Below are 13465 nucleotides of genomic sequence, written 5' to 3' on the forward strand. Positions count from 1 at the left end.
GTGACATATAATTATACTTAGTGTCGTAATCACCTCTGCCAGTCAAACAAGACGAAATAATCCCCTGCAAAGCAATACACTATTCAGACTAATACTCACCAAGATGAAGATTGACGTGCACCACCACTTTTACCCTCAAGCCTTCCGCGAGGGTAAGTACACAACCCTCTCTCTCTTTAGCTGCGATAACATGATCATAATGTACGTCATCAGCCCTGGAAGCGGCCGGCGGCGACCCCTCAGGTTGGTACATCCCCCCGTGGACGCTGGAACTCGACCAGGAGATCAACAACACCCTCAACGTGACTACAACCATCCTCTCCGTGACTGCCCCCGGCCCGGTGATTGCCAAGGAGCCAGCTGCGGCGGCATCACTGGCGCGGGAGTGCAACCGCTCCGCCGCGGCGATCCGCGACGCCGCGCCCGCCCAATACGGGTTCTTCGCCTCGGTGCCCTCGCTCTTCGACACAGCGCTTGCCCTCGAGGAGATCCGCTACGCGCTGGATGAGCTCCACGCGGACGGAGTCACGCTCTTTACCCGCTACGGCCAGGGCCCAAACTACCTGGGCCACGAGGCGTTTGCCCCAATCTGGGCGGAACTCAGCCGGCGGCAGGCGGTGGTGTTCATCCACCCGACGCACCCGCAGGATACCGCCTTGATCAACGCCGCCCTGCCGCAGCCGATGTTCGACTACCCGCACGAGACGGGGCGCACTGCCATGGATTTGCTGACCTCGGGGCGGCTGCGCCAGCACCGCGGCTGCCGCGTCATCCTCTCCCACGCCGGCGGCACCTTGCCCTACCTCATCCACCGCGCCGCCACCATGCTCCCCTGTATGCCCCCGGACCGCAACATCGGCCTTAGCCGCGATGAGATTCTCGACACCGCCCGCGAGCTCTTCTACTTCGACACGGCCATCTCCGCCAACGAGGTCACCCTCTCCGCTCTGGCCCGCTTCGCCAAACCGGGCCACATCCTCTTTGGGAGCGACTTCCCCAACGCGCCCCGGGATGCCATCGTGCAGTTTACCCGGTTCGTGGAGGAGGAGGCCGCGTTGTTGCCGGATGGAGTTACGGTCGAGGCGCTGAAGGAGAATGCGCTGCAGTTGTTCCCCCGCCTGAAGCGGGCGGAGGCCAATGATGTTTCTAAGATTTAGTATGGAGATACTATGGACTCGGCAGTTGCTTGGCAACCCTTGTAAACCTGTTTATGCAAGATTCAAGGAATTTATTAGTGTTCCGTGTATGGTTGAGTTGCATTATACTTTATTGGCTGTTTGGCTGGGAAATGCCACGATTACCTAAGGGTCGTGGGTGCCCCGCATTTACCGTAAGGAGTTGTCTGCTGGCTATCCGTTTAGGGTAATTGTGTCGTCTGCCCCAACTATCCCCGTCGCGCTGTCCTGTACCACAGTACTCCCTCCCTTGCTGAAGATGTTGACCCTCCTTCGAGTCTGAATACGTAAAAGAAGCTGTCTTACTCAACGAAGGAGGTCTCCTCGAACAATGCACACTGGCCGTCCCTCGACTCATCCCATTTAGGCGTGAAGACGCGAACCTCCGAGAACGTACATATCAGGGCATCCTGATTTGTCCATTACCCATTCGGGATAGCCGCAGGCTGCACTGGGGGGCTCCAGGCTGGCTGGCACGCACCAAGCGGGAGGATGATTTTTGTCGCCAACGAGGGCGCAACTAAATAAACCAAGATCTCCACTAGTTCACAGTGTGGTTCTATTCTTGTGTTTCTCCTCGCTCGCCAAGATTCACCGTCGACACACCCCAACAAACATGCAACCGATCGTGTGGCTGCTGGGTGGGGCGATAGCCCTCCTCGTGGTTGTCATCCGTGCCGCCTGGACCTATGGACATCGGACCAAGGACATGCCTAGCGGTGAGTTGGCGGTTTTATCTGGTGGCTCGCTTACTCTTACCTCAAAGCACTTACTCGATCTGCAGGCCCTCCGACGCTACCCTTCATTGGCAATGCGCATCTCATCCCCAAGTCGTACACGCACATGCAGTACGTCCAGCCCCCAAACCTCATATCTGCGGGCTTCGACAACAGAGACCGACTAATCGATGAAGATTCACCGCCTGGGCCCGCCAGTATGGCGGCTTGTACATGCTCAAGGTGGGCAACAGCAACATGGCGGTGGTGACGGACCGCCGCATCGTGAAAGAGGTGCTGGACAGCAAGAGCTCACTGTACAGCCACCGGCCGCACTCCTTCGTCTCGCACGAGCTCATCACCCAGGGCGACCACCTGCTGGTGATGCACTACGGCCCCAAGTGGCGCACCTTCCGCCGCCTGGTGCACCAGCACCTCATGGAGTCGATGGTCGACAGCCAGCACCTGCCCATCGTCAACGCCGAGGCCCTCCAGCTGGTGCGCGACTACATGCTCGACCCGGCGCATCACATGGCCCACCCGAAGCGGTTCAGCAACAGTATCACGAATTCCATTGGTTTGACCCCTCCCTTTTTCCCTGTCCCCAAGTCCCAGCCCCGTCTTACTGCGAAAGCGGGGGTTTCTGCTGGATGCTGCCTTTTCATCAGGGAAGCCACATAGCTGACATGGCATCCCCTAGTATTCGGCATCCGCACCGCCGACCGCCACGGCAGCAACATGAACCGGCTGTATACGCTGATGGAGCAATGGTCGGAGATCATGGAGACGGGCGCCACCCCGCCCGTGGACATCTTCCCGTGGCTGAAGCGCCTGCCGGAGGCGCTCTTCGGCAACTACGTGACGCGGGCGCGGGCGATCGGGGTGCAGATGGAGACGCTATACGAGGACATCCTGCAGCGGGTGGAGAAGCGGCGAGCGGCCGGGGTGAACTTGGACACCTTCATGGACCGGGTGATTGCGTCCCAAGACCGGAACCAGCTACCGCGCCACCAGCTCGCCTTCATCGGCGGCGTGCTGATGGAGGGCGGGTCCGACACCAGCTCCAGTCTGACCCTCGCCATTGTGCAGGCCCTCACCCAGAACCCGGAGGTGCAGCGCAAAGCCCACGCGGAAATTGATTCAGTTGTAGGCCACGGTCGATCCCCCGTGTGGGAGGACCTCGCCCGGCTGCCGTACATCAACATGATTATCAAGGAGGGCCACCGCTGGCGGCCGATCCTGCCGCTGTGCTTTCCGCACGCCCTGGGCCAGGATGATTGGGTCGATGGGAGGTTCCTGCCGAAGGGGACGATGGTGGTCGTCAATACCTGGGGGATGCATATGGATCCTGATCATCGGCTGAATCAGAAGTATGATCCGGCGAGGTTTGTGCCCGAACGGTTCGCGGACCACCCTGCGCTGGCGCCGGAGTATGTGCCTGGGTCGTGGGAGAATCGCGATCACTATGGGTATGGGGTCAGTCGGCGGATCTGTCCGGGCATTCACCTGGCGGAGAGGAATATGTTCTTGGCGATTGCGAAGCTGCTGTGGGCGTTTGAGTTCCAGTCAAGTAGTGAGGAGGAGCCGTGTGATAGCGATCCAGTGACTGGGTATCAGCATGGCTTCTTGTACTGTGCTAAGCCCTACGGGACTCGGCCGGTGCTCCGCAGTGAGGCTATTCGGGAGACGGTCGAGCGCGAGTTTGCCCTGGCGCAGCGCGAGGTGTTTTCGACGTTCACGGAGGGGTGAGCAAGGTTGCGATTGTTCGGTAGGGGGGGGGGGGGGGGTTAGGAAGTTTCGACATCTTCCGGTCTTCTGTTTTTGTTAGAGTTGTGCTTCAGTGTTGGTTCGGGATTGTCTGTTCTCGTCTGTTGAGTCTGACTCCGCTTCGCCTTGTTGAGTTCCTTTGAGTTCCTTTATCGGTTGCCTTTTTGCAAACTTGCTCATGAAATTACCATCAAGCATTGCATACTCATTCGAGCCGTAATGTAAACTTCCTCTGTGCAGCAGTGCTTGCGCTAAATCAACAATGACCCCAATCTGATGCCAGCGAAGTCGAGGTTTCCCGTCAACCGTAACAAACATAAATCACATTCACTGGGTGCTGACCACAGAGTTCATATTGTGTGAATAAAGAATCAACCGACCATTCTCACAACAACTTAAAAGATGTCGCTGTATATAAGCCAAAGTGGCTGGACAATGGATGATTCGATAACCTACCTCACCTCCAATGTTCATCCTTGGGACAACAAACCTATCCTTCTGAACAAAGGCCAACCATGGGGAGAGTGATCAGCACCACGCCCATCCTCGAGCAAGCGGTCAGATGCGTGCAGTTATACAATGCTCTCATAGCAACCGCCCAAGGGCTCGCCAGTTCGGAGCTACAGCGTAACATCCAGGAGGGACTGGAGCAATTTTGGACCCATATGCCCCAGTTCCACATCATGATCAAACCCCGTCGGACCCCCGCACAAATCGGGGGACTACATCCTGCGCAACAACCCCAGCCAACGCAGCGAGATGGCCATGGTCCTCCTGGAGCTGCAGTGCGAGATCGACCAGGTGACCTTCGCGCTCCGCCGAGCGACGCAGCAGCAACCCGAACCCCCGAGCGACACCCACCTCGTCGACGAGTGGACCGAAAACCTGCGCAGCGTGGAGGACCACGCGGGGTGGCGCTTGACCTTCTGGCGACGCGACCACGCCATGCACACCACCTACCCAGCCCTCAACCCGCCCATCACCCATTCCTTCTACTTCTCCATACGCAACGAGCTCGGCCTCGGCATCTCCACCCAGTTCCGCGAGTGCATCCGCAGCGCCATCACACAAGAATGCCTGACCATTACCGCGCAGCCGACCCTCCACCGCCGACTGGTGGATCTAGTCGTCCAGCGACGGTGGTTCTGGAACTTCCAGCGACGCATACGCGGGCTCACCAAGGACGCTGTCCTCTGGGGGCAAGAGACTTCCGTGCTACCACGTTTCCCCCTCGGAGACGAGCGCTTCAACTGCCCGTCGCTGCCTACCCCAGCCCACGGGCCTGGAAGGATCACGTGATGGGCGACCTGGAGGGCTACGTGTGCCTGTACGAGACCTGCTCCTCCAGCAAGCCCTGGCCCGACGCCTGCCCGCACGCCTGCCCCTCCTTCGGCGCCTGATTCGCCGCCATGGCCGGCAACTTCGCCGAGGGCGTCGAGTGGTGCAGCCACGCCTTCGCCTGCGACGGCCGCTGCCTGAGGAGGTCCATCGCCCGCACACAGCGGCGCCCCCCCCGTGCGGCTGGACAGTGTCTGTCCGCTGTGTGGGCAGGAGGCCGTCCGCCGAGGAGATGGAGCTGCGCGTGGCGGATGCGACGGACTTCCCGCTAAATGACGATGCGGACCGTCGCAAGGCCAGGCTGTTGCTGTCGCATATCGCGGCTCATCTGGAGGTGGTTACGCCGATGGCGTTTACCTGGAATACTGATCGGGATGCCCTCGATCCGGATCAAAGGCAGTTTTGGGGCGGGATTGGCACACCGGGGGATGCTGGAGGCCTGGCCTGAGGTTGGCGTGCTGTACGGGGGGTGTAGGCGTTTTTGGTCAGCTTGAACCTCTGAATTAGAGTCCTGTGTTCAGACATAGCTACTTAGTCAATTTTTGAATGAATTTTTATGACAGATAAAACCACATTGAGAGAAATCGTTGATAGTCAGAAATCAGAGATTAGGAGACATGATTCGGGGCCTTTGAGTATGCCGTCGTCGACGGATCCATCTCCATGCGGGATAATGCTATCACACCACACCATGTGGTGGGGCATGAGTCTTCCGGCCCCGATCTGGGATTAGGGCAAGCAAGAAAATAGGAAAGACAATCGCAATTGTGCAGTGTCAAAACAAAGAGTCCCCAAAAGACCCCCCTACGACAGGCATCGTAGCTCATACCCGCCAGACAGCCACACCAGCGAAAACATAATTCCCCCTCTCGAGCAATACACAGCCCGCAAGAAGACCTCAAATCCATCCATCCAAAAGCACCGAGATCGGAGGACTGCTGATTGCTGATTGATATGATTGATATGATTGATATGATTGATATGATTGATATGGTCCGAAGCCATGAGCAGCCATGGGTAGTGTTGCCGACTAACTCTGCCGCACCCGGAGGCTTACTGCCTCCAATTGGGTAATCCCCCCGCCGATCTTAGGCCCAGGCACTCTGCTACTCCAACTTTCTCTCTCAAAAATTTGGACAAATCCCACCGTTGGAGTTATATAAGCGGAGCACACAATTCCCGCGGTGCAGGAAATTCTAAAAGTCCGAGGGTGTCCTGCGGCGATCGCGTAGATTTTATACCGCACTTTGGCAGGGTCTAGTGGAGCTTAAGCCCTTTGCGAGCTGGTGCGGTAGCAAAGGATGACGAATCGTCTCCGATTATTTCTGCTTTAGTCAATTATTGCCCCACTCGATGCCGATTACCAACGCAAGACTAATGACCCTGAAAACCTAATTGTTCAGGATGCTTTTGCTGAGGGCTGTTGACGGCTGGGGCTATGAGTTTTATGTTAGCAAACGCAAGCTGTCACATTGTGATAGATGTAGCAGAAAGCATCGATCTCATGACGCTAATGGCTGCCGTTCATGCTCTGATGCAGTCAGGCGCTCACTGCCCGCAAGAAAGGACTTCATGCAGGGGAATTGGGGCAAGATCTGCATGGAGTTTCTGCATAATGTTCATTGATCTGCGCTTGTTGACTGGCTTGCATCTCTTGGCTGAGCAATTCGAATCCGGCATCCGATAGTCGGCGCAACGGAGTTTAGATCTGCTACGACTAACTCCGATGTAATCCTACCGAATCCTCTTTCGCGACTGCAGCCACGTCAAAGCCACTCGATATTGCCGACCGGCTAACCATAAACGCTGGCGACTCATCCAGTCGATATGTCGTGTGCGACTGCTCGCTCTCTGATATATTGCTAGGGATGCCGCATGTCCTACACGCCGCGAATCTAGCCAATCTGGCAAGAAGTCTATAGAGTGGCATGGAGACGTACCCGCTTAATTGAGGAAATTGAGGCCATCGTGAGATTTGACCTCGCGCAATCTGATCTCGCACCAAACGAGCCGAGTGGGGGGAGCCGAGTGGGCACGCTTACCCCCTAGCTATCCCAGTTGGCGGAGAATCCTCCAGCTTGCTGGGTACAAGATCGGCCTGATCCCCGTCCGCGCTGTCACAAGGGAATGATTTCCGTCGTTTCAGTGTAAAGTTTCTTTGGAAAATCGCTGATCCAAAGATGTTGCTTCCATTCATTCCAGCAACAGGGATTACCACTGCCCTCCTGCTTCTCAATGCCGTGCATGCATCCCAACCTGGCTCATCCATGCAAAAGGCCCGAGCCTACGACCGGTTCTCCAGCCGTCCTGCAATAGATCATGCTCCCAGGGTTCATTCGAATAACACTTCCTCCTACCGTTTCTGGAATAACCGGACCAAGCGTATGCATTCCTACTCCACCCTCACATGAACTTGTGACTGACGTGCTGTGCTGTTGCACCCGGATAGCCCACTTGGTGGAAAGCTTACCAGATGTTCACTTCGACCTGGGAGAGATGTACTCGGGCTCCATTTCCATCAACTCGCACCAGAATGAATCCCGGTCTCTCTTCTACATCTTCCAGCCCAAGATTGGCGAACCGTCAGACGACTTAACCATCTACCTTAATGGTGGACCAGGGTGTTCCTCCGAACAAGCCTTTTTCCAGGAGAATGGACGCTTCACGTGGCAGCCGGGTACATATGCTCCGGTCATCAATCAGTATTCATGGGTGAACCTGACCAACATGCTATGGTATGTTGTCGCCAATATTATAAGATCCAAGTGACTCCGCCTGCAGTGAGCAGGTTGGTTTCTTAGGCCTCATCTCCGCAAACAAACAGAGCTGGATTCTAACAGGAGACGCAGGGTCGACCAACCGGTGGGAACTGGCTACTCTGTGGGCACACCCACAGCAACCAACGAAGCAGAGGTAGTCGCGGACTTTCTCGAGTTCTTCACGAAGTTCCAGGATCTTTACGGCATCAAGAACTTCCGCATCTTCGTGAGTGGCGAGAGCTACGCGGGGCGGTACGTTCCCTACATCTCCTCGGCGATGTTAGACAAGAATGATACCACCCACTTCAACCTCAGCGGTAGGCCCGTCCACCACCTCCATCACCCAGCACTAGGTAACTGATTCTCCACCCTCACCAGGAGCTCTCCTGTACGATGCCTGCATCGGGCAATGGGACTGGGTCCAAGCCGAACTCCCCGCGTACCCCTTCGTACAGCAGCACGCCTCGCTGTTCAACTTCAACGAGACCTTCATGACCTCGCTAGCAACCACCTACGAAGAATGCGGCTACCAGGCCTACTTCGACGAGTACTTCACCTTCCCGGCCTCTGGCCTCCAACCGCCGAGATACATGAACTACTCCGATGTGGCGTGCGACATCTACAACGCGATCTACTACGAAGCCTTCACGCCGAACCCATGCTTCAACCCCTACCGCATCATCGACGAGTGTCCCCTGCTGTGGGACGTGCTGGGCTTCCCGACCGATCTCGCCTACGAGCCCGGGCCGACTACCTACTTCAACCGGTCGGACGTGAAACGCGCCCTGCACGCCCCCCAGAACATCGAATGGGAGCTGTGCAGCACCGACCCCGTCTTCGTAGGCGGGGACGCCGTCTCCGGCCCCGAGCAGCAGGGCGACGACTCGCCCAACCCGACCGAGGGCGTGCTGCCGCGCGTCATCGAGGCCACCAACCGCGTGCTCATCGCCAACGGCGACTGGGACTACTTGATCATCACCAACGGCACCCTCCTGGCCATCCAGAACATGACCTGGCACGGCCAGCTGGGGTTCGCGGCCGCCCCCGCCACCACCATCGATATCCGCATGCCCGATCTCCAGTGGGCGGGCGTCTTCGATGCCCAGGAGGGCTACGGGGATCTGGACGGCCCGCAGGGCGTCATGGGCGTGCAGCACTACGAGCGCGGGCTGATGTGGGCTGAGACCTTCCAGGCCGGGCATAAGCAGGCCCAGGATCAGGGCCGCGTCTCGTATCGGCATTTGCAGTGGTTGTTAGGCGAGGTTGACAGTCTTTGATCTTTCAGCTGCAGAGCTTGTTGCTGTGGTGCTTAGTTACTCAGAAGGATCGGAGAGGGGATTAGGTTTTATTTTCTAATTGTGCTGTGGGGGTTGGTGGATGAGCTGCGTAGTTGGTTTGATGCGGCCCATGTATGAATGGCCTGTTTGCTTCCAAAATGTATAATATTACAGTTTCCGATAGAGTTAGGAGTATTCAGCGATATTTCGATCCCGGGGGCTGACTTTTTCGGAGTGTCACTTCTTTGGTGTCCTACGTGCTGCGTGTCTAAAGAACGACGAGGCTGCAGAGCACTGGACCAACCTCCAATCTCTGTATATCATCAAAGAGAGCATTTGAATGTCTCCATTGGACGCCGGACACAAGATGGCCAGGGGAAGGGGTAGCAGGAGTCACCAACTTGCAAGCTGCCATGACAGCACACCACGCAGAGCTCAGTGACTATTTCAAAGTCAGGTGAGAAGAATCAGCCCGCCACCAGTCAGAGTGACTCAAGGTCCGGTCTTCAATGCCGATGCCGATCTCTACGCTGTTTTTGAGTTGATGAGCAGCGTCTTGCCGATCAAGACAAGTTTTACAGAGGAACGAACAATTTGCGACCATAGTGATGAAGCAGCAGACTACCCGCCATAATCTCCAACCAATTATAGTAGAAGGCAAAAAAAAGAAAGAAAATAATACAACAGCATAAGTAGGATAGTGTTTACCAAGCACCCATGGGAGCGATGCCGCTCCATCCAGTTATCTCCATTATAGTGCTTCACCCTTTTCTTTTTATGTTCACCTTCTAAACATTGTGTATCGATAGAAGGCCACTTTGCGCAATTGTGCTTATACTTACAGGATTGTTCTCTGGGAAAGAAGGGGGTGCTGAATAGAATATAGATTCTACTAACGATCTTGATAAATTCATCAAGTAAGTATTTATGATATCTTCAACCGAAACACAAAACGAGAGACACTCTTCTAGATAGAACGAGACTGAGTCAATATGGATATACTCCAGGCTGTAAAGAGTATATTCGCGGTTGGATAGCGAAACCGCAGCGGCCAAAAAGGTCAGTGAGACATGGTCCCTGTAGCTTTTTTTATTGCTAGGGCAAACATCCACGACCGAGAATCCGACCCTAGGGCTGCACTCGTCGACCAGGATGCTGATTCGTCGAGCTTCCAATCCGGATTCTTATATCAGTATGAAGCTGACTCCTCTTTTTAAAGACGTATATTAGCACTCTAACTGGCGACCTTTTCACTTCTTATCATACTTTCTACCGAGGCCCTCTGGCAGCGACACAAAGTTCAGTGAAATTCCGAGATAACAGATATAAGCTAATTAGAGTTGCGTCAACTCGTGCAACGCTGCCTCAAGATCTGCGTTCCCTCGCACTATTGCCTTGACCGCAATACTCCAGTTGGGCCGTTGGTCGGCCACCCTAGCCATCCATTGGGACCACTTCTCGATGACTATGGTTGCCCTATCCGAGGTGACATCGAACCATTCCACGTGCTGCTTTTGACAGGCTCCACAGTAGATTCTAATCCTGTGAGCCCGAAGCTCTGCATGGCATAGGCTCTCAACCAGCTGCGGAGACTCAACTCGCCTGGCCACAGCGGAGGCAGCCGGATAGAGACTTATAACCTCCCTGTTGCAACTAAACGTCCACTCTTCATGTCTTTGCGAGATTGTGTTGCAGGTATAGCCAATTTTAACATATCGCTCATTTCCAGCCACAGTATAGGCGTAAATATAGCCTGGCCGGGTGTTCCGCGATCCGGGGGATTTTAGATGGGCTTTGGCTGGCATCCAGCCGTCGTCAATACTCGGACGGCCGGTCGCAAGGAGATGAAACGGCGAGGTATCATATCCTGGGGCTAGTACACGTGAGCAATCATACTCTTACAGGGAAGTCCCATCTTTGAGTCAGGGATAGGGAGTAGCATGCCGACCTTGCCAGAATTCTTCTGCTTCATCTTGATCCTCTGGAACGTGGTCGATCCTTGTCTTCTGGACCCGACAGTGCCGGGCGACTGCAATTTCCGCGAGGCATCTCTCCAACAGCAGCGGAGACAGGGTTTCCCGATGCAGGGCACAGAAAACGTGTTGGCCAAGCCTCGTCAGCCAGATTGTTAGCCGTTTGTCGTTCAAGTAGACCACGGGGTCTTTGATTTTGCTCAGGATCTGCTCGATTGTCTGGACAGCTCTGCCACCTAAAGATTGTTCACAGGAGCAGTCTTTGCTGCCCAGGCACGTAGTACTGAGGTCGGGCAGTGCTTTTTGGATAAGCATAGCCGCATCATTGGGGCGGGGGAAATACTCGTTGAGCCAGGTATTCACTCGAGCACTGACCGTCTTTTCGCCGTCATGTTTATCACAATGGGTAAGTAGCACGAGCTTTCTTAACGTGTCGGCCAGTGTGTGACACGGCATGGACCGTGGCAGCCGCCTCAACAAAGATATCGCCGCGTCGATCTCCGATTGCTTGGCTTGCCTTTGAAATCGCTGACAAGGTTTGTTCTTGACAGTTAAGCCTCCACATCTACCCTGTTGACGCTGTTGGCGAAAGAACAGGAGGAAAGCCTCCACGCTCGCGGGGGTGGGCCATTGGGGTGCCTCATCCACTTCGGAACCCGTGTCTCGTTCGCTTCGAGGGGGAGAACCAGGGGTGCGTGCCCTAACTTCGGATCCTCTCCTTCCCGGTGGCGCCTCGGGGGTGGTGGTCTCTACTTCCTCCGTAACAGGAGGACCTACTTTCCTGGAAGCCTTCACGCTCGCGGGGGTGGACCATTGGGGTGGCTCGTCCACTTCGGAACCCGTGTCTCGTCCGCTTTGAGGGGGAGAACCAGGAGTGCGTGCCCGAATTTCGGATCCTCTCCTGCTCGGTGGCGCCTCGGGGGTGGTGATCTCTGCTTCCTCCGTAACAGAGAGATCTGTTTTCCTGGGCGAGCATGGTGAAGGAGGAGGACTAGGATAGATTGTATCGACAGGTGGAGTAGTGGACCGAACTGCCCTTTGAGGATCTTTATGCTTTCGGTATGCCATCAAGATAATGAAGAGGTTAAGCGGACAGGACAGCCTGCGACACGCTTTTGCAGAAAGAAGATGAAGAAGTCGGGAGGGTTGAATCGGGCAAGCATGTTGCACCTTCGGCGCCGTCCATAGTTATAAGGCTTTGCTCAGATAGGCGCAGCAAGGCGCAATTGGGGGAGAAGGCGGTGCTCGGCGCTTGACAGGGATTCTGAGGAGTCAGCCAAACCATTTTCAGCAAACTACAGCCCATAACCTACCAAATGCACTGACTCTTTCTTCGGATTATCTTTGCAGCTGCGACAAGGCGCAATTCGGGGAGAAGGCGGTGCTCGGCGCTTGACAGGGATCCTGAACATGTCAGCCGGACCATGTCCAGCAAGCCACGGCGCGTAACCTACCTCATGCACTGGCTTATTCTTTGGATCATCTTTGCAGTCCCAAAAAAAAAAAAAAAAGAAAGAGAAGAAGATAAAATGCAAAACATACAACAGAAGGGATTCGCTGGTGGTCACCCACCCAACTACTAACCTCCCGGCGTGTGGCTTAAGTACGGCTGAGCGGACGGGAAGCCCTGTTTTCCACACCCTGTGGTCGTATGTACTTGAAATTTGTGTAGAATAAGTATCTGTCCTGTATCTCCTTACCATCATTAACGCAGGACCATTTTAACAAGAATTCAGGTGCTTCGCTCAATAGCTTGTGCCATGGCAAGCTTCTCATCGCTATGGCTGGTTGTCGATCCCGTTTGGCCGCGGCCGCCTACCACTTCTCACCACCTATCCTCCCTACTTTAATTCTTGCAGGTACAAACGTCAAATTGCTGGGGTTCTGACGGTACTGATTTTTCCATGGTCAGGTTGTCGAGGTTCGAAGTTGTGACTGCGAATGGAAGAAACCGGGGGTCGAATAAAACCAGATGTGATGGTATGTAAGATGTGGGTTTTGGGAACCCGAAACGTGTTGAGAACAGGGCAGTATTTACCTTACCCAGCTGTTCCGTTGTATCTTTGCCCGACAGACGGAAGAAGATATATATCGATACACGTAATAAAAATACGCCGTTTCAGATCCATCTTGGACAGAGGATGACACAGGCTGTTATCAATCTTATCAACCCGCTTCCCGCCCGGGAACCAAGAAGACCAAGCTGCCAGAAAAAGGATCTGATTGTGTTCCCTGCATGGCCAAGGTGGTTGCTTCTCAGTAGACGCAGGCCCACCGTTCTTCCATGGTCCCTGAATCAAAAATATATGGCAGCCTAGGTTGTTGGTCTGAGACACATTATCCATGTCGGCAATCTCGAATTAGGTAAACCAATCTGACATGCAGCAACAGGGGCCCTAGATTAATGGGACAGTGGTAGAGCAGACTAGCGGGAAAGTGAAAATTTTCATTCAAGCAACG

The 13465-nt window shown here is 55.0% G+C and overlaps 5 protein-coding genes across 5 annotated transcripts; 4 read left to right on the top strand and 1 right to left on the bottom strand.

Moving 5' to 3' along the window:
- Positions 1 to 53: 53 nt before the first annotated feature.
- On the top strand, positions 54 to 1216 carry BO82DRAFT_352986 (amidohydrolase family protein). The gene is made up of 2 exons (XM_025634847.1): positions 54 to 152; positions 214 to 1216. Exons 1-2 carry the CDS (start codon positions 104 to 106, stop codon positions 1155 to 1157), a joined length of 993 nt encoding a protein of 330 aa, XP_025493467.1. The 5' UTR covers positions 54 to 103; the 3' UTR covers positions 1158 to 1216.
- A 575-nt stretch (positions 1217 to 1791) lies between these two features.
- Positions 1792 to 3678, top strand: BO82DRAFT_332162 (cytochrome P450; the record flags this gene model as incomplete). Its single annotated transcript, XM_025633166.1, has 4 exons — positions 1792 to 1894; positions 1960 to 2023; positions 2089 to 2468; positions 2592 to 3678. The coding sequence occupies 4 exons, from the start codon at positions 1792 to 1794 to the stop codon at positions 3638 to 3640; spliced, it is 1596 nt and encodes a 531-aa protein (XP_025493468.1). The 3' UTR covers positions 3641 to 3678.
- A 741-nt stretch (positions 3679 to 4419) lies between these two features.
- Positions 4420 to 5116, top strand: BO82DRAFT_411749 (uncharacterized protein; the record flags this gene model as incomplete). Its single annotated transcript, XM_025639802.1, has 1 exon — positions 4420 to 5116. A coding segment is annotated over one exon (639 nt), but the record flags the coding sequence as incomplete, so codon positions are not given.
- A 2147-nt stretch (positions 5117 to 7263) lies between these two features.
- On the top strand, positions 7264 to 9032 carry BO82DRAFT_279789 (alpha/beta-hydrolase; the record flags this gene model as incomplete). The annotated part of the gene is made up of 4 exons (XM_025631273.1): positions 7264 to 7378; positions 7446 to 7731; positions 7846 to 8072; positions 8134 to 9032. The coding sequence occupies 4 exons, from the start codon at positions 7264 to 7266 to the stop codon at positions 9030 to 9032; spliced, it is 1527 nt and encodes a 508-aa protein (XP_025493470.1).
- A 1216-nt stretch (positions 9033 to 10248) lies between these two features.
- On the bottom strand, positions 10249 to 12157 carry BO82DRAFT_352990 (GIY-YIG nuclease family protein). The gene is made up of 2 exons (XM_025634848.1): positions 10981 to 12157; positions 10249 to 10905 (listed from the first exon to the last, which is right to left on the bottom strand). Exons 1-2 carry the CDS (start codon positions 12071 to 12073, stop codon positions 10367 to 10369), a joined length of 1632 nt encoding a protein of 543 aa, XP_025493471.1. The 5' UTR covers positions 12074 to 12157; the 3' UTR covers positions 10249 to 10366.
- Between the last annotated feature and the right edge of the window lie 1308 nt (positions 12158 to 13465).

Source organism: Aspergillus uvarum (genome assembly GCF_003184745.1).
Source record: "Aspergillus uvarum CBS 121591 unplaced genomic scaffold BO82scaffold_17, whole genome shotgun sequence".
Classification (NCBI taxonomy): Eukaryota; Fungi; Ascomycota; class Eurotiomycetes; order Eurotiales; family Aspergillaceae; genus Aspergillus; species Aspergillus uvarum.

What these genes read in the sequence shown, in the direction of transcription:
- BO82DRAFT_352990 (XM_025634848.1), bottom strand. Translation starts at nt 12,073, where the DNA reads ATGGCATACCGAAAGCATAAAGATCCTCAAAGGGCAGTTCGGTCCACT. An exon ending in AGCAGAAGAATTCTGGCAAG is followed by an intron (nt 10,906 to 10,980) that starts GTCGGCATGCTA and finishes CACGTGTACTAG; the next exon opens with CCCCAGGATATGATACCTCG.
- BO82DRAFT_352986 (XM_025634847.1), top strand. Translation starts at nt 104, where the DNA reads ATGAAGATTGACGTGCACCACCACTTTTACCCTCAAGCCTTCCGCGAG. An exon ending in CCCTCAAGCCTTCCGCGAGG is followed by an intron (nt 153 to 213) that starts GTAAGTACACAA and finishes GTACGTCATCAG; the next exon opens with CCCTGGAAGCGGCCGGCGGC.